The sequence below is a fragment of the Electrophorus electricus genome, chromosome 15 (assembly GCF_013358815.1).
Source record: "Electrophorus electricus isolate fEleEle1 chromosome 15, fEleEle1.pri, whole genome shotgun sequence".
In the NCBI taxonomy this organism is placed as follows: domain Eukaryota; kingdom Metazoa; phylum Chordata; class Actinopteri; order Gymnotiformes; family Gymnotidae; genus Electrophorus; species Electrophorus electricus.
In genome coordinates this window covers 4,741,565-4,768,268 of record NC_049549.1, presented here as the reverse complement: position 1 = coordinate 4,768,268, position 26,704 = coordinate 4,741,565, and the positions used below count along the sequence as shown (strand labels likewise).

At 45.3% G+C, this 26,704-nt stretch overlaps 1 protein-coding gene across 4 annotated transcripts in view; it reads left to right on the top strand.

Moving 5' to 3' along the window:
• The window catches only part of nphs1 (NPHS1 adhesion molecule, nephrin), a 65,179-nt gene that overhangs the window by 25,096 nt on the left and 13,379 nt on the right, over positions 1 to 26,704 (top strand). For all 4 annotated transcript variants that reach the window (XR_004776912.1, XM_035534429.1, XM_035534428.1 and 1 more), the window contains exons 8-18: positions 475 to 596; positions 2,368 to 2,539; positions 5,000 to 5,157; positions 10,805 to 10,946; positions 11,053 to 11,177; positions 12,568 to 12,736; positions 14,023 to 14,152; positions 15,882 to 16,054; positions 20,492 to 20,632; positions 21,455 to 21,595; positions 24,397 to 24,518. Coding sequence is in view for 3 of the 4 variants with exons in the window: in XM_035534429.1 (XP_035390322.1) it covers positions 475 to 596; positions 2,368 to 2,539; positions 5,000 to 5,157; positions 10,805 to 10,946; positions 11,053 to 11,177; positions 12,568 to 12,736; positions 14,023 to 14,152; positions 15,882 to 16,054; positions 20,492 to 20,632; positions 21,455 to 21,595; positions 24,397 to 24,518 (1,595 nt within the window). In the remaining variant the exon portion in view is untranslated. The remainder of the gene's footprint in view (positions 1 to 474; positions 597 to 2,367; positions 2,540 to 4,999; positions 5,158 to 10,804; positions 10,947 to 11,052; positions 11,178 to 12,567; positions 12,737 to 14,022; positions 14,153 to 15,881; positions 16,055 to 20,491; positions 20,633 to 21,454; positions 21,596 to 24,396; positions 24,519 to 26,704) is intronic.

Sequence of the window (26,704 nt, the reverse complement as noted above, 5' to 3'; positions counted from 1 at the left end):
TTTATTCATATTCCGTCTTGCCTTATTACTGTTTAAACATCTGTTATTTTGCTTTATGGACTGGAGCCAGGAATGCCCCTCCCGCTTGGCACTTAACGCCGTCGTGGAAGGGACCGGGGCCCTGCTCTGTGGCTTGAGGGTGCCGTCCACCGGTAAAGCGAGATGCTACCTCGCCGCTGCTGCCCCGGCTCCCGCCGACGCAGTGTTTCCTCCTCGCTCATTCGCGCCCCCCACGCATTGCACTCGGTCCAGCCAAAACCGCAGCCCGGTATCAGATGGACAGGCCAATCCACGTGGCCGGCTGAGCCCTACGCTTTGTCCTTCATCCACCTAGCATGCGTCTCTCACTGTTCTCTTCACTTTTGCACAGGGTTTGCAGGGGATTATGCACACTCATCACGGTAATGTGGTTTATGTCTCACTTCTCCCTCTGTTCCTCCCCTTGGTTCTCTGTGTGTGTGTCCTTGTTTGAAGTTCCACCTCAGGTTCCAGTGATAGAGGGCTTGAGAAGTGAAAACGTGAAAGCGGGTGACTCTCTGAGGCTGGTCTGCATGTCATATGGAGGCAACCCTCTGGCCACTCTGCACTGGACCAAGGTGGGAAGGAAAAGAGCCGTCACATCCCCAACACACTCACAGCTCAATCACCCCCAGGGGGGGCTGAAGTCAATAAAATTATTGGCAACCCTACTGGCCCGCCAACTGATGGTGTTTTCCACGTTGAGTATTTTCATGTGCTAGTAAATGTAGATAGCTAATGTTATTAACCTATAATGAGTATCCCTATTGTTTATTGGTGAATTGTGTGTATGTGTTTGTTTCGGTAAGTCGAGTTCTTTCTAGGCTAATTTGGAAAATAAATAAATAAATTCTAGAACTGTTACAAGGGGCACTTGCTGGCCAACTATGCAGAGAAGACTCCAGAAAATAACCACAACTTAACCATATGCGTCAGGAAATTAGTTCAACAAATTTGTAGTTATTTTCATTTCTATTTTTGCACGTTAAAAGTACAAAAAGTTGCGAAAGTGCTGCTCCAGAGATTCCAACGGTCGGGCTAACCAGGCCGTTCCCATGGAGTCAATCGGCACACGTCTGATGCACTAAAACACGTTCAGCTACTTATCGCATTAAACATTATTTTTTGGATGAACAACAAAATGAAATAAACACTAACTTTCATATACCCTCATTTTTGTTAATTTTTACGAAGTATAGCCATTTTTCCTTTCGCCAAAAGTAAGCTTTATGCAATTTTTGTAGCCTGTATCTAGACTTTTACGCTTGCACCCATATGAAAATGGGCCGCTTTTAGTAACGTTGTATTTGCCAAGTTACAGTGGCTTGAATTGACTCAAATAATAGAAGTGACTAATACAACATATGATGTGCTGGGCATAAATGAAACCTTTGCTCTCTAATGTTGTTTAAGCAACCCAGACCCGGCAATGACGCACTGAAATTTGGAATTTATTAGGCTACATATTGATTCCTTGACTGGTCTCATGTGAATGTCCTAATGTGATATTCGCACTAGATCAGCCATGAATTTAAACAGAACGATTATAATATAGTTTATAATATAGTTTATAGTTTGATTATAATATAGTGTCTTTGTAGCTTTGAATTAGCTTGCGTACCCTGTAATTCCTCGTGATTTATAGCCATTTTTAGCGTGCCATCCCAAGATTTACCTCTGGCCCCCCTAAATATATCAGATATTTTCTGCAGACACCGCTGCACACCAGATGCGTACTGACCACGTAAAATGGGTCACAGAACCATCACCAAGAGCGCGATAGCTCGCGCGCTAATGTGCTTCGGCAGCCAGTTGAATTGAACCTCGCGCGGAGGTGTGGAGTCGCCGTCGTGGGTATTTCGCAGCCCGTTCCGAGTGTCGACTCTTCTTTTCAGCCGTTCACCAAATCACCTTTCTACGTGTCACTCATCCGCTACGCTCAAAGACGCACGGGCAGGTGTGCCATTTGTCGCGCACCTACACTTTAACCTCCGCAGCGCAGCGCAACGGGCACACGCGCGGGGGGAAAGGAGACAGAAAGAGAATGCAAACTCAAAGTTTTGAGCTCTGAAGTACCGGCAAGGGGAAAGTTTTTTTTGTTGTTTTTTTTTCTGTTTTCTTGCTTTGTGAATAAATTGCGTGGATTATTCCGTATTCCGCTGGCTGGTGTTGAACACTAACATCCAGCACCCGAAACAAACAAGCCTTCCCAGCAGAAAGCTATTTTCGAGTTATTTTCGAGAAGAGCAGAAAGAAATGCGAAACGTCTGAATATGTCTCTTGTTGCCGTTCTCCGTCGCTCTCTTTAACTCCCTCCCACATACGTTCTCTAACTCTCCATTTCCTCAGAATGGCGAAGTGCTGTCCACAACCTGGGAGGTGGACACCGCCTCTCAAAGTGCCAGTAGCGCTTTAAATATGGAGGTGAAGCCAGAAGATAACGAAGCCACGCTGAGCTGCGAAAGCGTCAACGCGGTGTCCCGGTCACCTCTGTCCGTCACTCGGGCTCTCTCTGTTCTCTGTGAGTCTTTGAAGCCACACTCTGTGTTAATTTAAGAATAAAAATGCAACTTTCCTGTACTTCCTATACATATAAGACATTAAAATGCCCCAAACGAAGAATGAAAAGGGCAGAGAGAGACGTTACTACCAACGTGGGAATTAACGTGGGAACTGACGTGTAGGTGTGTGATGTCAGTTTGCAAGTAGTGGTGGTATAAGCAAACTGGGTTGCTTTAATATTTAATTAACGCTAGGTTACTAATATATATTTCACTCACAATGAAGAGGATTATATCTCCAAGCTCTTTAGTTTTGCAAAACAGGTGCTCCACACTGTTCTTGTTGTGAAATCGTGGAAATCACCTTTGGTGATAGTAATAGCAGTAGTAGGTTATTAATAATCCTAAAGATAGCAATAATAATTAGGTTGTATGGACATTACAGATTTCAAGTTGTAGTCGATAAGACTTTGTCCTAAGACTTAATTGATGAGGAGTAAAATTGGTGAGAGCTTGAGTTTCATTTAGTGGTTATCTGAAATCTGTTGTCTCAAGTGGAAGATGCTGTTCTTGCTTCCATAATGGCTTTTAAATCCTCTGGAGTCTAGAGATGCTCTTTGTTTTTCTAATTAATATAATATATGAACTGGTTTAACTGAAACTTGAGAGTTAAACTGTTCTTGTCAGTTTCTTTTAAATAACAGAAGCTCAGACAGAGATCTTTAGCTTCATTTTAATGGCCTTAAAGCAGGGAAGATTAATTAGTGCACCTTTTAATTTCAGTGCTCGCTCTGATTCATAAGAATCTGAGAAGTCACCAAGGAGGCACAGGGATCAGCTACCAGAGGAAAAGACTGTGGTTTACAGCCTATTTGATAACCCACTGAAAGCTTACCAAACAGATATGCTACTGCCTGCTTTGGCCTGCAAACTGTCAAAATTCCAGTTTAAGTTATGACCTGTGAAATATCCTGCAACGGCTTGTGGCTCTTCACAGAGGCCCTGTTTTGGATAAACCTTTTTCGTGGCATTCTGGCTTGATTTCGGCCGCCGGGAGCGGTGAGTGGCATCCGAGGAGCTGCAGGATTGCACATGTGGTCACATGCCCTGCAACTCCTAGACTGTTGTATGAGCTCATAATATGCGAACATGGTTCCTTTATGCAAACCTGGTCTGCTCGAGGCATGCACAGCGACGCTGCATGTGCCTGCATGTGCCTGCGTGGGCGTCTGCACGAGTGGCGTCTGCACAGGTCTTTTTTTCCCCACCCCAAGTTTTACTTTCCGTCCTTCGGCGAACGGTAGCTATTTAAGAGCCTGGCGTTTCACTCGATCTCCAAGGCACAGAGGACTGTGTCGTCACAGGTTACGGCCCCAAGGGAATGTCGGTGTTCTCGTCTTCAAAGTTCCAGCCGAGACCTCACGTAACCCGTGCATTTGTACATCTTGGTTTCCTAATGGCAGCCGCGTCAGCAGGACGAATAAAACACAAAGTCATCTGCAGGCGACAGTGGAAGGTTTAACGGAGGAAGGTGAAGAAAACCATGCTAGTCGACCCTGTTGTACGAGCAAGCGGTGCCGCTTGGTGCTGAGGAGGATTTGGTTTTTGTTCCCTTATGCTTGATGTTGTTGAGAAAACTAAATAAACTATACTGTTAAATAATTTAGGTTGAATGAGTGGTGTATATTTAATGGCTTTAAATGCTTGTGTTAACATATTTGAAATGGACACTGCCACCACCTGAAGAAGAGGGCAGGATCTTGATTTCTGGGCTGGTGGTCAGGGCACACGTTAGCCCGGGTTCAAGGCCTGGTGTGGTCAACGTTTTTACTACAAATGGTGTCAGAAGAGGGATGGTGAGGTTAAGCCATCAGGAGGGTACCTATGGTCACAGCAACCTTGACTGCTGTGATGAGAGGCTATGAAGCTCAGTGGGATCCCTTGGTGAGGGGCAGGGGACCCTGCATGCATGTCTGAGGGACGCATAGAGTATGTGAAGGACGTAGGTGTGCTCCTCGAAGGAGGGAGCCAGTGGTGGTAGTCTTCATCATCTTTTTGAAGGACAGGACAGTGTGATGGAGGATATCACCCCATGAAAGAGAGGACTGTTTTGCCAGGGAGCCGACTTTCTTGCGCTCTAAGTCCAAGTACCCATTTGCTATCTGCAATATGAGGGTCTGAGGTTGGGTGAAGTCTCTACATTTGATATAGTCTTAAATGCCAAGCTTCTTGTTTAGTTATTAATGTTTAGTTATGTTTGGCTATGATTCATCTGTTTAATGTATTATATATTAGCGTCTGTGAATGATTTAGTACCTCTGTTGAAACTAATGTGAAAGATTCTGTAACAACCAGCAGGGTCTCTGTGTCTCTGCGATAGCCACTCCCCTGCCCCTAACCCCCCCCCCAGCAATGCAGCAGTACATGTATCTTTAAATGTTTAAGAGAGTTATTGTTCTGGTGCTCCCCATCTGTTCCAGTCGAGCCATCCGAGGTGGTTCTGAGGGGCTCGTCTGAGGCCATAGAGGGTAAGGAGGTGTCACTGTGCTGCCACACCACGTCCAGCAACCCGGCAGTCCAAATCCGCTGGTGGCTTGGCTTTCAAGAGCTCAACACCAACATCTCCATCATCTCCAAGGTACAGGCAATGGGACACATGGACAAATGTCCTTTTAGAACCACGTTGCTTCAGAGGAGTTAGAATGAGTTAGAACTAACTACAGCTACTGAGGCAAATTAGTCACACGCCCATTATGATATCAACCAACATGATGTGACTTTACTGGTTGAACCTATAGATTCTACTCTGTTACTATAGATTTATTTATTTATTTAGCAAAAAAAAAAATGAAAAAGCACCTAAGATGAAATATAGTTATTATACGGCACAGTAATATGGCTAATTGAGGACAGCATATCATTAGAAATTGCTTAAGATTGCTCACCTTGCAACTTATACAGCTTTGACTAATTCAGTCATGGGTAAACCATTCATTCCGTTGCGTTAAGTTTCTAAGCATGCTTCAGAAAAAAAAAAATCCTCCCTTTTCTGAGAATGAAGAAATGTGTACTCAGTGTGTTTCTTCATTGATATCTTGACGGGTTTAGCCTTGAAGTCAGGCACAAGAAAAACCACCGTCAAGCAAACCCTGGTCGGGCTGCCGCCACTGACAATAAGCGGCTTTCCAAGATGGAGTCTTTGATTAAAAGTATAATTCAGCTATTATACTACAAAATAACAGGCACACACCTTGACCCTAACACAGAGCGGCGGCACCAACTTTTAGTTTGGATTCCATTAGCTGCCACTTAATTACCTGTGAGATCAGAGGCTTTCTAACATGTTTTATTCATTCTTTGTTCATTTTCTGTGGGGTTTGATTTGAATTAAATGTAGGTGAATAAAAGCCAAAATAAGGGAGCCACACACTTGTTCATTTTGATGTGTATTACATATGATTAACATTGTTTCCTTATATTGTTTCATTTACATATTGCCATGATATATATATTCTAAAGTTCATATATATATATATATATATATATATATATATATATATATATATATATAATATCTGAAGAAGATTCCAGTAACTGCAGTGTACAGTAGTAAGAGATGTAGAGATATTCAGAACTAGTGAAGTACACAGAGTTTCCAGAGAAACAGGACAGATAGAGGTCCTTCATCAGCAGTTTCTAGGAGGAGGAATTGGTCCGAAACGTCCTGTTTCTCTGGAAACCTTGTGTACTTCACTACGATTTTGAATATCTCTCTCTCCCCCCCCCCCCCCCCTCTCTCTCTCTCTCTCGCTCTCTCTCTCTCTCTCTCTCTCTCTCTCTCTCTCTCTCTCTCTCTCTCTCTCTCTCTCTCTCTCTCTATATATATATATATATATATATATATATATATATATATATATATATACATACACACACACACACACACACACACACACACACACACACACACACACACACCAGACACACACAGACATTGATTAAGCTTTGATTACAAGAGAGCAGGAATGACCTTTCTGGCAGTATGGTTTTCTATTGCTACCTCTGTTGCTTTCCATGACGTGTTTTCTGCTCGGCTGACAGTAATTAAGCATGCAGAGGTGAGGAGGTGAAGCACAGGCCAGTTTTCTCGGCAAGCCGCGTGGAGCCAAACGAGACTTCTCACAAGCGAACTCACCTCAGAGAAAAGATATCAACATTTGTTCTGGTGGTACAGGGGATGGGAGACACCTTTCACTGTAAAATAATATGTATTAAAGGGAGCATATTAATGCATACATGCATAAATATGAATTACCAGGTTAAAGATCTTGTGAAAGTCTTCTCACCAGGCTTGGCGTCCTTTTTTTTTAACCCAGTATTCTTAATATTGAAAAAACATCTTTAGTGTTGTATAATATATAACTGATTGAGTGGATTCGAGTGACTGTAACTGTGGACACCATACAGTGTTAGAAAGCTTGACTCAAAACACAGAATGGCCACGTCACGGTTGGCTGGTCCCCCACCGAGAGGGACATGCCCACCTCGGACGGGGGCCGTACCATTTTGTCTACCCCATTCTCAATCACCTGATTACTGATTGGAGACACCTGCTCCTCATCATTGTGTCTCCCTATTTATGCACCCGCAGGTCCCGAAGAACAACACTGCACATTAGTGGTCAAGGATACTACGGAGTTCCCTCGGTGCATTGCAACTCGCCGTTCGTAGCACCCCTGCGGATTACTTTAGCGTTTACATTGTTTGTCATGGATAATAAAGAGCACGTTAGCTCAACTTCGCCTCTCCCTTCTTCTGTGCCGCCAGTATCACAGAATGCGCAGCCACCTGGAAGTGAAGCAAGCAGCCCTGACTGGGCTCACCTGCTAGTGGTTCAGATGGCGGCTCTGGACCAGCAGAAGCAGAAGATCGGGGAGGTTCACTCAATGGTGCAGGTACTCGGGCAGTATGTGCACTGCCTGGTCACGAGTCCAGAGCAATGGGCGACCCCCCCCCCCCCCACCCCGGTCAGTCCACCGGTGCCTGAAGGGGTTAAAGGACTGATCACTACCCCTGAGGCATATGGAGGAAACCCAAAAACTTGTGAGGGGTTCGTTGTGAACTCTTGTTTGGGTACCAGTCTTGGTTAAAGGATTACGTGAATGTGTCCTTCGTGATCAGGCTCACAGGTAAAGCTTGCACTTGGGGTGCGGCGCTAGTCATTTGGAAACTAAGGGCTATGTTCAACCACCTCCATCAGGGGTGGCTCTGCGGACAAGCCCTGTTGCGTCTGAGGCAGGGTCTCAGACCAGCTGCTGACTACACCATAGAGTTCTGGACCCTGGCTGCAAGATGGAATGAACCCACGCTGTTCGACACATTCCTTGGAGAGCTAAGGGCAGAGTTGCAGGCAGAGCTGGCCTGCAAGCAGCAAACTGCCTCGTTGAACGAGGTAGTGCGTCTTGCCATTACCTACAGCCACCTCCTGCAAGAGCGGCATCAGTACCTTAGCCACGGCTCACCACAAAGGGAGGGAACCTTAGGAGCCGGACAGACCGACCCGCCAGAGGAGCCTATGTACAGCACCATCCCGACAACCACATTCTACACTCTTGTCTCCAACAAGATAATGCCCTTCCTGGTGACCTCCATAGAGAGCCCCGGAGCAGACAAGCAGGTCACCGGCTCTGAGGGAGTACTTGGGAAGCTCTGTCGTCACTTACATTGACAAAATCCTGATCTATTCCTCTTCCTGGAACCAACACGTGCTCGACGTGTGGGCCGTGCTGCAGAGCCTATTAAGGAACCACCTATACTGCAAAGCAAAGAAGTGCGAGTTCCACCGTAGGGAGGTAGACTTTCTGGGGTAGGTCATCCAGGAGGGCAGTGTGCACATGCAGCCGTGTAAACTGGAGGCAGTGAGGGCTTGGCCTAGACCGCACACATGCAAGGCACTAACACAGCTTCTGGGCTTTGCGAACTTCTACAGGAGGTTCATCAGGAACTTTAGTTCCATCACAAAACCCCGCACAGACCAATTTCGTGGACTAGCTAAGCGGGTCAGGTGGACCTCCAAGGTGGTCAAGGTTGCTTTCACCACCACACCAGTTCTACAGCAACCTATTGCCTACTTTTCCCAGAAACTAAGCCCTGCAAAGCAGAACTACAGTGTAAGAGGCTGTGAGTTGTTAGCCATGAAATTGGCCTTCGAGGAGTGGAGGCATTGGCTCAAGGGAGTGCGACACCCCTTTACAATATACATCGACCACAAAAACCTGGAGTACTTACAGACCACAAAAAGACTGAAGGCTAGGCAAGCCCGGTCTATTTTCTTCTCCAGGTTCAAGTTCTGTGTAACCTATAGACCTGGGGAGAAAAACACCAGGACGGACCCACTGTCCCGGCAACACCACGCAAAAGCCCTACTGATCACTGCAGAACTTGTTCTTCCCCTCTCGTGCTTCTTGCCGTGCCTGGAGTGGGACTTTGACCCACAAATAAAGGTCACGAATCCATATCTGCAGTGCCCATCCAACCACCTCTACATACCGCTAAAACATCGGAGTGATCTGAGCACACGGACACATACCTCCGTGGGAATGGGACAACCTGATGCCACACGTATGGCACAGTTAATAGGCACTCATTACTGGTGGCCCACTATGCACAAGGACATGGAGAAATATGTGTCTTCTTGCACGGACTGTGCCTGCAGCAAGACCCCACGCATTCCCCCCATCGGTAAGTTGCTCCCCCTGCCTACTCCTCTGAGACTTTGGTCGCAGCTCGCTTTGCACTTCGTCACCTCCCTACCTGCCTCTGAGGGCAATACAGTAATTCTAACAGTCATTGACAGGTTCTCGAAGATGGTTTATCCCCCTGCCTACCATGCTGGAAACGGCCGACCTGCTGTTCCACCAAGTATTCCACCAGTTGGGTCTGCCGGAGGACATCAGTTCATGTCTCAAGTGTGGAGAGAACTGCTGGGCAAGCTCAACATCATAGTCAGCCTGACGTCTGGCTATCAGCCACAGTCGAAAGGACAAGCGCAGAGGGTTAACCAAGTACTGGGTAAGTTCCTCTGTCTATATTGTCAACACCATCCTGAGACATGGAGCGTATACCTCCCTTGGGCGGAGTAAGCACAAAACTCTCTGCGTCACGCGAGTACTGACCTTACCCTAGAACACACTCGAAGGTAGTATCAACCACCGTTTGTTCTACCCCTGGAACATCCCCGCTTCAGGCCGGCCGGCGTTTGAAATCTGGTGCAAAGAGAGCGAACGGACTTGGGAGGAGACACATCAGTGACCGCGCAAGGCAACTGCCACAAGAGGAAGTCGGACAGGCGAAGGGGGGAGACCCCATGATACGCACCGGGACAGAAGGTGTGGGTCTCAACCAGAGACAGCCGTGCGGGCACCACTGGCAAACTGGCCGCAAAATACGAGGGCCTGTATATAGTCGAGGAGAGGATCAGTGAGGTAACTTACTGGGTTGCTCTGGCAGGGCGTAGTTGGGCTTCCCGGGCCTTCCACATTTCGGCACTGAAGCCCATGACGCAGGGTCCCCTCGCCGAGGAGGACAGTCCTTCGACCAACCCGTCTCCGCCCCTGGAGACGGAAGGGGGCCCGATGTACAAGGTGAGGACTGTGCTCGATTCCCAGAGGAGAGGCAGGGGGTTGCAATACCTTGTGGATTCAGTGGAGAGCACGGTCTTGGCCTTGCTGGTGGCATCGCAGCGGTAGGTGGCCAGGTTGTCGTTGGGTTGCAGGGTGAGGAGATACTCCCGAGAGACCCCTCGCTCAGACTGAATTTGCAGTGAAAGACCCTGCACTGTCCTACCATTCTGTCGAGGAATGTAGTTGGGTCCCGGCCTCCCAGGTTTTAGACCCCGGCCTCATCACCTCCTTTCACAGGCTGCACCTGCGGAGACACCTACTCCTCCTCACTCCTCCCTATTTATGCACCCGCAGGTCCTGAAGAACAACGCTGCACGTTAGTGGTCAAGGATACTACGGCATTCGTAGCATCCCTGCGGATTACTTTAGCGTTTACATTGTTTGTCATTAATAATAAAGAGCACGTTAGCTCAACTTCGCCTCTCGCTTCTGTGCCGCCAGCGTGACAGGCCAAGTGTTTCCTTTGATGTGTGGCAACTTGTAGCCACACAGTCATCTCCTAAATGATGGTGATGTGTTATTCCTAAATGCCCCTTTCTTTTTTCTTCTAATTGTTACTGTAATATAATTGAAATGAGTTGAAATGAGTCTCTTGGGTTGAAGGGTGAAAACGGAGGCATGACAACAATGTCGAACCTGACTCATGTGGTGTCCAGGGAGAAGAATGGACTCCTGCTTACCTGTGAGGCATTCAACAAAGGCACACGATTCTCCAGCGTCAAATCCAAGACCCTCAGTGTCTATTGTGAGTCAATGTTGGCATGCAAATGATGATTTCAAAGTAGCAACAACAACAAAATCCTCAGTGATGCTTTCTCTTTGTCTCTCACCCCCCCATCTCTCTCTCTCAGATCCTCCTCAAAAGGTGTGGTTGGATGTCCCTCCTACAGGAACCCCTCTGCGCTCAGGGAAAACCATACGACTGGTCTGTTTTTCTAGTGGAGGGAATCCAACAGGGCATCTGGCATGGTTCAAGGTGTGTGTGTGTGTGTGTGTGTGTGTGTGTGTGTGTGTGTGTGTGTGTGTGTACTTATTTTTGTGACATGAACCCTTATCTTAAACGCTGTTATCGGTGTGTGTGGGTTTTTGTTGTTGTTGTTGTTGTTTTTTGTTTTTTTTAAAGAAAAGCAGTCCTACCTTTTTTACATGAGAGCTTTTCAAAGCACATGTGACATCTGAATTGCTACTAAATGTAAGATGGCAGGTAGAATTGTTTGAAGGCTGTAGGCTTTTGGAGAGCTTTTAAAGAAATAATAGACTAAGTGTCACACGTGTTACTGTCAGTCATATGCACTAACAGAAATCTACATTTAATATCTGATTTTTTTTAATGGATTAATTTATAATATAGCATGTTCAGAATCAGCTGGAAACTTTTATGTAGAATGAAGAATGAACATTTCCATGGGGGGGGGGGGGGGGTATAGCCATACTTTGTGACTCCCAAATTAGTTCTGAAATGTTAAGGTCTGAACAAATCAGTTTCTAGTCCATTCAGACCTCAAAAACAATGACCCATGTACTGGTCCATTCTCGATTTTAGTGCAGTAACTTTAAAGACCAAACGAATAGGCCCTTAAGAGTGAAGTGAGTGTGGCTTTAACAGTGAGCACACCACAGCCAGCTCTGGCCAGCTCTAGCGAGCTGTCCACCATCACATCCAATGAACCAAGCTAAGAGCTGCCCACACGCTGGGAAAGCCAGGTCAAAATGGATGCTATTGTGGAATTCAGCATTTAAACAGCTCTTAACTCTGTAAAACATACACGCTCTGAGCACACTGAGATCATCTTTGCCCACAATACAGGGAGCATAAAATCCATATGCCTGTGTTATTTTATCATTTAATTAGGATGTTATGAAAAGAGGGGGAACTTTTCAACTTAGCAGTTGGCTAGAGAATATCTATTAAGCTGAAATGCAGCAGGGCAAAAAAGCTTAGCTTTTAAGACATCATCAGATCCTTTCCTGAAATTTGATTGGACACTTTAGTATATGTTTAATTTCTCTAGCATGTCCTCTGACATTTCCTGAGAAATGGCTTGGCTGTGGTTAGTCTTTAGGTTGGATTATATTATCAGCTGACTTGACTTGATGATAGTTTTCGATCGAAACAGGCTGGTTATGTGGCTTGGGTTAATAACCTTTCCATTTGAATTTCCAGTTTAACATAGAATGTCTAAACATTGTCAGTGTTAAAGTTACAAGGTTGTGTAATGCTGTGACTTTTTTAACCCATTGTACTTGTTGACTTTATGTCTGTGTGTTTGTGCTCGTGTGTGCTTGTTGGCCTTGGTTTGTGCATACGTACGTTTGTGCTCGTGTGTGTGTGTTTGTGTGTATTTGTATGCATAATGATGTGACAGAATGGTAGGACAGTGCAGGGTCTTTCACGGCAAATGCAGTCTGAGCGAGGGGTCTCTCGGGAGTATCTCCTCACCCTGCAACCCAACGACAACCTGGCCACCTACCGCTGCGATGCCACCAACAAGGCCAAGACCGTGCTCTCCACTGAGACCAAGCTGCACGTGCACTGTAAGTTCAGCCCTGTGGTCCAAATGGCCACCAAACCGAACCCATACAATCAGCATAGAACTCTAGACATCACCCTAACTGGCCAGTCCCACCAGTTTGTCTATGCCAGTAAAACCATTCTAATGTGAAAACCGAACACAGAAACTGATATATAATCAATCGTTTGTTCTAATATAGTTTCCAAAAGCAGTGCATGCGCTATGAACTGTGATGGCATTCTTCTTGTTGCCTTAAAATGGCTCTGTTAAGATAATCATAGGTCAATAGCCTTCCTGCATCACCTTCCAGATAAAACAAGCCACGCACTTGCGATAGTGCCGTCACCAGAAGTTCGTTACCTTGAGCCGAAGGCGCCAACGTCAGTACATGAGCCTGTGTGAAAGTGCGCATGCGGCGACGCACTTTCTGTGAGAAAGATAAGAGCAGATGTAGATTTTAAAAATGCTTCTTACCCTGTTCTTTATATGTGTGGCCATGCAGATAGGAACTAACACCCATCTGTTTCCAAGTTTGAGCTAGCCATCCTCCAGCTTCTCAGTGATCAGTGTCTGAGCATAGGATCGTGGGTACTGTCTGGAAACTTTTCACCAGTCTCAGCAAAGACAGCATGACGCGGACACCGCACAGAAAGAAATCCATCAGCACCACTGGGCCTGACGCGTTCATAGCGGCGCCTACATTAATACCATCAGTCAGCTGGCTTTGTCCTGTGTTCCGAAATTGCCCAGTGACCAGCAGGATAGAGGGTGACTGGCAAATTGTGCAGGGAAACAGATGGGCTATAGTCTGTAATTGCACGCCTATAAAAAGCACCTATGAGACAGACGTAGCCATTAAAGTGGCCAGTGAGAGTAGGTGCACAGTGGGCGATCCTAATAAAACAGGTGGTGAAGTCAGCGAGAGAGAGGCAGATGTAAAGTCCTCCACAGCTACTGAGAGCCTTTATTATTCTGAACCACTGATACACCTTTATTTTATTGTAATGAATGGAGCTCTGGTAATAAATCGGTAGTGCTTCTCTGTCCTGGTTCAGAGACAGTTCGTCTGAAGCAGTCCAAGAGCAGGAGTCGAGCCCCTCTGCTCCAACCGCGAGACGATTTCAGACCACAGTTTTCTTAATTTATGTTAGATAGAAACTAAAGTGGAGATATTGTGAATTGTGCGGGGCTGGATCACTCAAAGGTGTCAGTGTGAACACCTTTTCTAGCAACGATGAGCTTTTAGTGAAACACAGGTGTTGTTGAGGAGTGACAGTGTGACATCGGTGTGATGTGTTCCTGGCACAGTCCCTGCGGTGAGTGTGAAGATAGTGGTGAGTGAGACGGAGCTGCGAGCGGGACACAGTCTCAGACTGCTCTGTGTGGCTGGGAGCAGCAACCCGAGAGCCAACATCAGCTGGAGCCTGGGATCCACCAGGTACCGGGGCCATGTCACTCAACTGACACATGGGCGCACGCACACACACACACACGCGCGCACACACATACTCTCACACACACACAATCATTCACTCAAACACACACTCACAGTCACTCTCTCAGACACACATGTACACACACACACACACACACACACACATTCACTCATTCACATACACGCGCACACACACACACTCCCCTACCAGTTCACTAAGTACTAAATCAGTGTCTATCACTATGCACAGACAAACATATACACACATCCATACATAGTTTATTTAACATTACCTGGGTCTGAGTCTCTTATACATGCAAATGCCCATGCACACACTCTCTCACACTCAGTCACAAACGCACACACACACACACACACACACAATCCAACATTGCCTGGAGCCTGTACATTGTCAAATAGCTTATCCCCTGGTCATTAACACGGTTACCTTCACACTCACACACATTCACAAAGCCAGCATCTCTTGGAGTATTTGTCTAGCAGGTCTGTTTGGATTTAATTAGCACTAGTGTTTTTGCACTTTGTGTGGGAAACTGTCAGTTACAAGCCCTGGATGCCCAGCGACTGCTGGCTCTTTCTGACCCTAGCGCACATGGTTGGGTAGGGCTGGACTAGTGCCAGCTATCGGGGTCCAGCGAGGACTCTGCCGGGTCATGCCAGAATGTGAAGACGTCAAGCCGTGCTGCAGAGCCCTCCAATCGGGGAGACCCATGAGGAACTGTGTGCCGTCACTGGCCTGTAACGTGCTCTGTGGTGCGAGACAGGCCCTGTGGAAATGGAAAGTTAGACCGAGTGAAGAGCAAAACTACATAAAAATGCTTTTAAAAAAAACACCTTCTGTGTAGTTCTCCATTCCACAGTCCACAGCGTTCACAGATTCCCTCTACTGAGAGTTGGAGAGCTCGTCTGCTTTCAGAGCGCGGCGGGAGAGAGGCGCTCTCCGGCCCACCACCTGATTAACATCGTGCCGAAGGACGATGTAATGGCTCCACTGTAATGGCTCTGGAACACCGTGGGGCTGAGTGTGGAGCGGTCCCACCGGCGATCCATATCTGGCTCCAATCCCCTGTCACGCACGCGGAACGCTGAGTCATTACCTCGTTAAGGTCCGTCTTCAGCGCGGTCGATAGCCAAAGCAGCCGGAGAATCTTCCCCTATGTTAAAGCTCATCTCGGAAAGTTCCAGAGGATAGGACTGCACTTGCTCTCCCTAGGGCTCCATTAGACCTGCTGTGGAAAGAAGGCTGACTGGAAGCAGGCAGGGATTCAGTGCCAAGGGCTTTCTCAAACATACACAGGCTATTGATTGGTTTGATTAGGAAAACCCAGCAATGCTCTAATTTTGGAATGCTGGGAAATACAGCCAGTAGTTGTGACCAGTTTTTTTGTGACACAACCTTTTTTTTTCTTTTTTTTTTCTTCTTGCACTTCCTTCTGGAATTTTCACCGCAAGCTACTTCCCGTCTTTATCAAGACGAAATTTGCCTGTGGGCAAAGTTTGAATTCCTAATGAACATTTACGCATAGAAGAGGCACTCGATTTGAACAGCCTGCGTGCATATCTCATTGTCCTTTACTGATGTCTCCCTTCCTCCCTCGCCATTTCTCTACACTTTCTACACTCTCATCCTCTCTTGCTCTCTCTCCTCCCCTTTCTACCTTTCTTTTCTCTCACACTGTTTACTTCTCTCTGTCCCCCCCCCCCAAATCAGGCTGGTGGGAATAGACCAGCCTCTGAAGAAGGCGGAGTACGGTGGAGTATCTGTCAGCAGCCAGCTTGTTCTCCCCTTGGGCTCTCATCACCACGGCAACAGGATCACCTGTCAGGCCTTCAGTAACCTGCTCTCTGAAGGAGTCAACACCTTCTACACTCTTAATGTTCTCTGTGAGTGTGTGTATGAGTGTGGGAAAGTGTGTGTGGGCATGCCAGTATCATCACTGTCATAAAGGCATATTTGTTTTCTATAACTCTTTGTGTATGTATGAAAGGAGAGAATGAGTGCATGTGTGTGTGGAGTTGGGGTGCAAGGGAGTCTGTGCCTGTTTTCCCATGAGGGTATATGTGAATTTTGTCAGATTGGCAACAGTGTGCGTGTGAGTGCATGTATGTGTGTGTGTTTTGAAAGAGCTGTTAGGCTTTGTAAGTTTAATCGTATATGTGTTTTTTGTGGTTTACGGGCACTATCGTGTCTTCAGTGGTCATGGCTTTGTCAAACACAACAGGCACACTTGACTTTGATGCTGTTTCGCCTGATGTAGCCAGACGCATCTTCAAAGCCTGCCTGCATGTGTGCGTGCACACACAAGTGCGTGTGTGTGTGTGTGTGTGTGTGTGTGTGTGTGTGCACATTCACATGCTGAGGTTGTTTTTATCCCTACCTGGCACTCTGCTTTTCTATACAAAAGGCTGCATCATTCATCTGACTGAGATTTCTGAACATTAATTGCTTTTTCTGTATAATTATTTTTTTTCCTTTTTTTTTTTCCTTAGATGAGTTTTTCTTTTGATCTGTGCATGTATACTCTGCACGATAGTCTGCATGTGAATCCCCATCCGCTCGGAAATTACATTTGGTAACGGCACGCGCACACACACAAACTCACAATTAGGACACAGGCAATAAATATGAAAGTGTGCTTTAGTCTGAGACATACGGAGTCATCCAGGCCATGAGCGACTGAAAAATTACTGAGTTTGAATAGACTGTTTGAACTCTGTTGTACAAATAATTAGATTTACGTCTATGCCTGTGTAACTGCTAGTATCCACAGAAGCCAAACTGGCTGGAAGAAAGAAATCCATTACACATTAAACACAAACAGCGCTTTCGTAAATAAACCATTAGCATGTGTTCATAATTACTCAGACACTGATTAAAAATCTTTGCTATGGCAACTCATAGCTAATAAATAGCACTTCTGCACTGTCAACTATAACGCAATGAGATATAAAAGACCACAAGCATGGTTGCATATCAGCCACCGAGGAGACAAATGAAAGGCTAGATCCTTATCATTTTTAATTATTATTCTTATTTTTTTTTGAGACGTTTTCCATTTCACTATTTATATATTTTTGTTTGTTTGACTGCAAGGGGGCGGAGTTTTGGGGATGGGTGGAGCGCCACAGTGCTTGCTCTGTTGCCCTTCATGCTTTTGTTTTCCCAGGCTTTATCCGTAAATAATGTGGCGGCCACTCGGTGGTGGGGACGGGATGGCTGCTCCCTAAAGTCTGGAGTGGGAAAAGTCCACTGAGAGCCTGTCATTTGCAGCGGGGCTGTGTACACAGCACCGAGATTTTTAAGAAACATGCACACAAAAGAAATGGCGAAAGGAAAACCAAAGGAAAGCAAAAAGAAGACCAACTGCAGTGCTGTAATGTTGTCCGTTATGCAAATGATATTATTGTGACAATTCAAACCAAATAAATTATACAAATTATATACTTAGTAAACAAGTTTAACAAAAGGAAAGATTTTTAGTCAAAAGTATATGTGTGCGGAGCTATGGTTTTATGATTATGCTTTAGGCTCTATGAATTTGTCTAAAATGACTAAATATTTCATTATTTTTATGTAGGCTGATAATAAGAACTGGAATGTATTAAATTAAAAAAGACTGGGGAATTCGGGCTAAACCAGTTCAATTTCTGACATGACAGGGGTGATTTGCCCCTGCTTATTTTTAAGGAATCAAAGATTTAGTGACACGGTTTCCAAGTTTTATCAGTGCAATTAATGCAAATAACAAAAGTAGGAATATAAAACAGTATTTCTGAGGTAAAATGTCAGGTAAATCCTGAATATGCTACACCTATAGCTTCTTATATACATATAGTGTTAAATGTGCTTATTGTCTCTCAGAGAAGCTCACTGTGGAGCTACATTCACGTGTTCGTGGAAATCAAGTGAAGTCAAGTGGATCTTTATCTTTATCATCAACACAGCCATATACATTGTGAACCATTTCCCCTGGATCCAAGATGCAAGATACCCACATACATGTATAACATTCACAGTGCTGACAGGAAACAAATATAGTGCAGTAGGAATAAAAAAAAAACGCAGTAGAGAACGCACGACAATAAGAGATTACATACGTACTCCGGTCACAAAATCATTTGACAGGACAGTGGGCCTTAGCGTAATCACAAGGTCTACAGCTGAGACTCGGACTGAAATGACTGAATGTACAACCATACCATGGCCTTCAGTGGGGACCATTTACCCTTATAGCCTGTGTCACTTACCAAGATCCGTGCATTTCATTCCTGTAGCTCAAATGATTTCTTTAAAGAATTCCTCTTCAGGTGTCCTTCAAGCTAAGAGCAGACTGAGAGGTGGTGCTGATGTAGAGCACCTACTAACCCTGGTAGCGAACTTAGGAGTTGAGTCTGGTGGGTTTGAGCAGAGAAATGACCAAACCGTGCATGACTCAGGCTTTCCAGGACTGTAATTTGACACCGTTGTTGTAGCAAAATCACAAAATAGCTCAGGGGCTGACCAGTGTTCCAGCAAGTATACAGGGTCTAGAATGGCTTTATCAATATAGTGAAATAACTAACAAAATGTGTGTTTCTGTGTGTGTGTGTGTGTGTCTGCCGTAGCGTAACTACTGGGGGGCAATCACACTGGGGCCCACATTGACGGGGTCCTCTATAATTCCAGTTCGGCCCTTTCTTACGTACATTATGCTGCACACCCTTACGCACACCCTGAGGTTCATTTATGCCCCTCTTCACGTGCCTTATTCATGGTAGACAAACCGACAAAGGGTTCTTACACTGATATTTCAGGCATGAAATATCATGATTATCACAAACATGATTTATTAATCTAAAATTCTGAAACATGAAAGTTCAATTAAAGTATACCAAAACGTTTTTTTAAGCAAAATATGCATGTAATGGGAAAAAAAAAACTTATTTAGTCTGTACCTTATTAGCTAAATATGCTGTATACTTATTGCGATCCAAATAGGTAGTCTAGTGTAAACATTTATTTCAACATTAAATGAGACTTTAACTTTTGATGTTCTCTGTAGTGCACTTGAAGAAGCAACTTCAAGCACAGAAACGGAGCTCAAAAGTGAAAGGCAGCTGCGAGCAGTTGGCTGAGCTAAACAGACCTCCTGAACAGGACACTTACTTCAGAAAAGGAGAGACTTACTGCATTGGCTGCTTTGTCCACTGAAATTGCTAGAGGCAGGAATTTGGACCTGAAGTCTATCGTAGATGATTTTGCTTGTATGTCACACATTCTACACATGTATGGGCGCATGCCTTAAGAGCTGTGACTTAATTGCGACATTAAGTCGCAAACAGTGAGTCAGGGCCCAGAATATCATACTAATGCCACTGTGCATCTGTGTGTATGTACATTGTATTCAGAAAGTATTCAGACTCCTCGTTGCACACTTTATGGTGTTATGGATTTTATTTTGAATGGGTCTAATTGCATTTTTTACCCATCAGTCTACACATATAATGATCAAGTGAAACCATGTTTTTAGAGAGTTTTGAAAAGTAATTAAAAATCAAAAACCAAAAACTCTTATTCACAAACGTATTCAGACCGTTTAATTTTTAGAACCCCCATTGGCAGTAATTACAGCTGCCAGACTTCTTGTATATGAGTCTGCAAGCTTAGCACACCTGGATTTGGGCTGTTTGTACAGTTCTTCATGGCAGATTCTCTCATCTAGAGAATTCCACCCACCATCTAGAGTCTCTGTCAGCCTAGATGGCATGTGATCTGTGGATTTTTAGGTCTCTCCACAGATAAAGGATGGCCTTAAATCTGGGCTTTGGCTGGCCCACTCAAGGACATTCAGAGACCTGCGGCCACTGTAGTGCTGGAAACAATCAACGCCTTATATAGTGTTTTATATTCTGTGCCTTGCCACAAATTGATCGTGGAGACCCACAGATAGTTCCTTGAACTCCGTGGCTTGTTGTTTTTGTTTTTTTTTTCTGACCGTGCAGTGTAAACTGTGGGCCCCTACAGACTCAGGTGTGTGCCTATCCAAACTGTGTCCAGTCAATTCAAGTTGCAACAGGTGGACTCCTGCTGAGTTCTAGACACACCTCAAAAATAATTAAAGCAAACAGGATGAGCCTGACCTCAACTGGGTGACCACAGCAAAGGGTCTGGACACTTTTTGTCAAGTTTTTTCTTTTTTTTTTTTATTGTTTAATTACTTTTAATACATTTTTCAAACTCATAAAAATGTATTTTCATTTGATCATTATGTGTGATTAAGTGTGGATTGGTGGATCAAAATGTCTTATAAAATAAAATGTACTCTCATGCATGTGTGTCAGTCCCCCCAGAGTTCTCAGCTGAGCAGCCTGTAGAAGTGGAGATCACTGAGGATGATGCCGTCACCATTCCCGTTATGGTGTCAGCCAATCCTGATGATATTTCTTGTGAGTGGATATTCCACGGGGAGAAGGTGAATAAAGGTAACAGACATTACAGTGTGGCTATACAAGTGGTATCGCGCACATGGCGTCTTTTCTCATGTACACACACACACACACACACACACACAGGTACAAACATGGCCATATGCACACTCAATAAAACACCGGAAGGCTCCGTGGGCGTTGCGTCTTACCAACTGTGGTCCTGCCTGTTGGGGTAAAGTATGCAGGCTAAATAAAAATTGTTGTGAGTCTAATGCTAGCATTGGCATGTTTCACTGCTCTGCTTCCTATCAGTGAAGTGCAGAGCATCAGACCTTACCGCCTTCCCTGCCTGTTTAGTCTACAGCTTTGCTCCCTCCGGACTACCGCCTCCACTCATCCTGTCTCCACCCTCCACTTATCCTGTCTCCACCCTCCACTCATCCTGTCCCCACCCTCCACTCATCCTGTCCCCACCCTCCACTCATCCTGTCTCCACCCTTCACTCATCCTGTCTCCACCCTCCACTCATCCTGTCTCCACCCTCCACTCATCCTGTCTCCACCCTCCACTCATCCTGTCCCCACCCTTCACTCATCCAGACTGTGTGCTCCCTCTCTCCTGTCATGCGTGCATGTGTGTGTGTGTGTGTGTGTGTGTGTGTGTGTGTGTGCGCGCGTGCTTGCGTGTGTGTGCGTGTATAAACAAGCCTTTAATATATCACTGTAAGTAATCAGACATGTTTATAGACTATGAATTAGAGCATGCTTGTATTACAGATGGTAGTACGCATATGCATTACAGCAGCTGTGATATTAGGTTCATGTGGTGTCAGTTTTGTGAGTATGTGTGCTTGTGTGTGTGTGTGTGTGTGAACAGAGCACGATCATCGTTACCACTTTCCCAGAGGCTGGGTGCTGGAGATATGGAACGTGACCAGGCGAGATGCAGGCACATACACAGTGGAGTGTTCCAACGCAGAAGGGAATCAGAGCACCAAAGTCAAGTTGGACGTTAAATGTTAGAACCTCCCACAGAAGCGCCACTGACGCACAAACAGCTGCTGCACTCTTTGAACACCGCACCTGCATCCGTACTGCGGCATGGAGGAACGATTGTCATTTCCCCCCCCCCCGATGTGGTCTCTCGGTGTTAGTTTTATAGGTCCATAGTTCTGTATAGTTAAGCATGTTTGCAGTGAAATTTATCGGGGCGAGAGAGAAAGGATAATCCCCTTGTGAAGAAGGCACGCACCCTACCCGGGACTCAAACACAGGTTTGACAGGCAGCAAACGCGAGCCCTGACCACCGGACCAACAAGCCAGCTCCCTGGTGCAGCAGCCAGAGCACCCATTTAACCCTCCTAAATGATGGTCTCAATCACACCCCTCCATCAGGTTCTGGCATAGATATAAATATTCTTCATTAGCCATTGTTGACTGATGGCTTAAAAAAGAGCAAAAGAGGGCGAGGGAGAGACAGATATACAGAGAGAAAAAGAGACAGAGAGAGATTTTGGCCTGCAATTATTCGGTAATGATTTAATAATAGCTCTGCTTCAGATCTAGGCCTGCATGTTCTAGCAAATCCTCCATCACTAATGGGTTGCTACGTCCTGCTACAACAGCGGCTGACAGCGCTAGATATTTATTATGGATGGGCCACGTTAATAGCTTTTATGGACAGCCACTGAGACCCCACGTCAGGGTTCCTCTCCCCTGCCTGAGACAATGTAAGAGCCAGCTCGAGATTATCACAGAACACGGGCGTACATGAGTATTAACCGAGTACTGCTTTAAAAGGGGTAGATTGGAAAACCGGGGTGGGCTGGGGTGAGGTGTGGGGAGGCTCGGCATTCTTAGGCCAAGCCCTTAGGCAACAATCTTTTGGAAATGCACCTGGTCCTTTTTGAGGCATCTGAAACAGTCGTTTGGGTTCCTGAATAAAATATGGGCCCCGTATTTCTAAGGCAATGTTCAGTGACCGGAGCCGCGTCCAGAAGGCTCATGCGGTTTGGGTGCAGATGAAGGCACAAATGCATCGTGGGTAAAATGGTGGGTGGGTATCGTGATAGATTAGTATCCTCTCAGATGGTCATGTCACTTCTCTCTTACATTTAACCCTTTATGCTCCGGGGAGCAGGATCTCATTGCTTTCTGATGTAGCTACATACATGCATTAGTTCCGGTGTTGTTAATGAATAATCCACAGTATAATAATAACATTTAAGATTAATATCTTGATAATAAGCCTGGAGTTTAAGAGGTTAAATAGTTGCATTAAGCAAATGATTTAACATGAAAATGGATCACTTAGGAAACCGCTGGGCATACACCTACACAGTCATGTAGACTGGCATACTGTAGTTATTCCCACACCTACAGTCATGTAGACTAGCATACTGTATTTATTCCCACACCTACTCACTCATGTAGACTAGCATACTGTATTTATTCCCACACCTACACACTCATGTAGACTAGCAGACTGTAGTTATTCCCACACCTGCATACTTGTGTAAACTAGCACAATGTAGTTATTCTCACACCTACACACTCGTGTAGACTATCATAGTATAGTTATTCCCACACCTACACACTCATGAAGACTAACATACTGTAGTTATTCATACACCTACACATTCATGTAGACTAGCATACTGTAGTTATTCCCACACCTACATACTCGTGTAGACTAGCATACAGTAGTTATTCCCACACCTACACACTCGTATAGACTAGCATAGTATAGTTATTCCCACATCTACACACTCATATAGACTAGCATAGTATAGTTATTCCCACACCTACACACTCATGTAGACTAGCATGCTGTAGTTATTCCCACACCTACTCACTCGTGTAGACTAGCATGCTGTAGTTATTCCCACACCTACTCACTTGTGTAGACTAGCATGCTGTAGTTATTCCCACACCTACTCACTCGTGTAGACTAGCATGCTGTAGTTATTCCCACACCTACTCACTCGTGTAGACTAGCATACTGCATGTAGACTAGCATACTGTAGTTATTCCCACACCTACTCACTCATGTAGACTAGCATGCTGTAGTTATTCCCACACCTACTCACTCATGTAGACTAGCATGCTGTAGTTATTCCCACACCTGCTCACTCGTGTAGACTAGCATGCTGTAGTTATTCCCACACCTACTCACTCATGTAGACTAGCATAATGTAGTTATTCCCACGCCTACACACTAGCACTAACCAGCATGCAGTAGAGCTAGCTAGTATCCCCTTTAAGAAACACAGTGTCACAAGGCAACTTTTATATTCACAAGAATTTATGAAAGTATCACTGTTAGTTATTAAGACATGTTTTTGCAAACATAGTATATGAAATGAGCCATTCATGTAACAGCTACTCCAACTTCTCTTCCTTCAGCCGTGTCTCCCACTCCACGGCCCTGGCCCTTTCCAGAAGTGTGGTTTTGTGTGAGCTTCTAAAAAAAAATTCATTTTAAAGAATGGCTGATCGCAGCCAGCAGCCCAGAGCGATACACCACGGTGAAGGCCTGTCCTTGAGATCTTCCTAGACTTCAGAACGAACAGGAGAGCATACTGTACTTTACAAGGCTGAAGAGCCGTCCTAGAAATTTCCCCCCATGCTGTATATTGTCATGTTGTAATTTCTCATCGCTGTCACGCAAAATTAAGCCGCGCTGTAAGCTCCAGCCTAATTAGCCTCTATTTATGCTTCTTTTTAGGTAGACTAGGTACGAGCTTGCAGTATTAACTGGTGGTTACAGCCAAAAAATGGGGAGAAGTGAGTGTTCCGTAACCTCTGCTTGTTGTGCAGACGCCCCTAGCGTCCACGTGAAGACGAGCCCCATGTTCGTGAACTTGGGGGACACCGCTGTCCTGCTCTGTATAGCCGACGCCGACCCTGTGACCTCTGGCATGTTCACCTGGAAGTGGATGGTGAGTGACTTCTGTCTTTGTTTCGTTCTTTTTTCTCTCTCCACCGCCCCCTCTTTTAATATTCCTCTCTCTCTCTCTCTCTCTCTCTCTCTCTCTCTCTCTCTCTGCAGAACGCCTTATTTGTCTTTCTCCTCTCTTTGACTCACTTCTCTTCCTCGTTGCCTTCCCTCTCCCTGTCGCAGGGTCGCCGGCGCTCTTTAGCAAGAGGACGTGCTATATTTCACCGCTCTAACTGTGCCAGAGTCTCACCTCTCTGCGCAACAACCTCTGTCCTAAATGGAGAAAAATAGCTTTCATTAAAGCCACCCCACCAACAGGCCACATTTGTCAGTGTTAGCTGAAATTGTGCCATTTTAGACCTTCTTTTTTTTTTTAAACCCCTCTCCCGTTCAAAGCGCACAACTATTGTCCTTCTGGCGTTTAGTCCACCTCTCTAATATCGCAAGCCGCCCTCTTCATTTGTGTGTGTGTGTGTGTGTGTGTGTGTGTGTGTGTGTGTGTGTGTGCATGTGCGTCTGTGTGTGTGCGTCAAACACTATGGCGTTAAATTTAAAAGCTTTAACTCAATAGCACATGCATTGTGAGTAAAGCAAACAGCATCGTGAAGCAAACAGAGCCTTTTTATATACAGCACTACCATTCTAAATACCCAAATGTAGGTGGACAGCCAACTCCTCGACAGTTTCTTGACCAGCCACCTATGTGTTGTTCATTAGTTCCTGCAGGACAGAGTTCACAGCAGGTCTAGAGCAGAGAGAAGAGTAACCTGGAGCAGAGAACTGCTCATAATTCCCACAGGACACAAGCGGCTTCTCAGGATTTGGAATTTGGGATTTAAGGGATGGGGGAGGAGGAGCCCTACCACCTTCATGTTGGGCAGCAATATGGGAACAATACTCTTCAGTTTTATTATGTCGGGATCTCAGCAGAGCTATTATGGATATGAGATTAAATAGGTTTCAATACATTTACTGTACTGATGGCTTTATTTAACTACAGTGGGGTAGCGGGTCCTTAACTTGTTTTGACTTTAAAATGATATTTTCTGATTCAGAATCTCGTCTGATCCTTTTCTGACCATTCCAGTAAAACCAGCATTGTCCTGCCTGTTAATGTCTGTTGTTTGCTCTGGCAGTCCGTATCTCTGTTAAACTATGGATGTGATTCCCAAGATTAATCTCCAGGCACTGTTAGCTAGATAGTTAGTTTGGCATAAGTAGCATTTGAGTGCATTTATTAATAACCAGTTGGCAAAACAGTAAACACCATATTTACGCAAGTTGCCTATGAGATTTATTAAAAATCAGTTCACATGAAATAGGCCTATTGCATAAAGACATGTCTCATATAACTAGTAATGTTGATGACTTTATTTGGTTATGCAAGCTCTAGCTTTCTATACGGCAAAGCTTTGAAATGACTTTTAATATCACATTAAAGCAGGGAAAACAGTAACAGTTATCTAGGCTAATGAAAGCTCAAGGCATCACTGACTAATTCATATGTCAGTGTAAACCTCCATGAAGCAGCAGGAAGGCTTGGAAATGATTGCATGATTGTGAAATTCATGCAGCAGTAAAAGAGTAAACTGAACCCATATGATTATAGGCTGTTAGAAGGGGGGGGGGGCATATTCGGGGGGGGGTTGTCCCAGAGTTGTACGTCCCTGCGGTTTATTCCGATCACAGATAAACTGATTTCAATAAGACTGTGGTAGAAATTATTCATGTTTCCATCCAAGGATAGCACTGGAACTTTGATGCTCTGAAGCCACAGCTGCCCAATCCAGTGCACGCCATCCTAGTTATTTAATCTCTGTTCCTGATCCAGTGTGAACCCTCTGAACTGCCAGACACGCCGGCGTGTCTGTGCGTGGCTTCCAGTGGAACAGGCATCCAGGATGAGGTGATTGCAGAGAGGATTCATTGTGAAGGGCAGTGGTAGCGCAGTGGTCAAGGTACTTGACTTGTAATCGGAAGGTTTCCAGGTCAAGCCCCACTGCTGCCAAGTTGTCAATGTCTTTGTTCAAGTCCACCCCTTTTCCATGAAACACAAGGCAGCTTGCAGAAGGACAAGGATCTTAACCTTACTGCTAAAGGAACTAGAGCAACACAATGTGGAAATCTCCTGACTGGCTCATTCAATGTCTGACATAACACAAATTGAGCAGACATCTCACTGAAGGT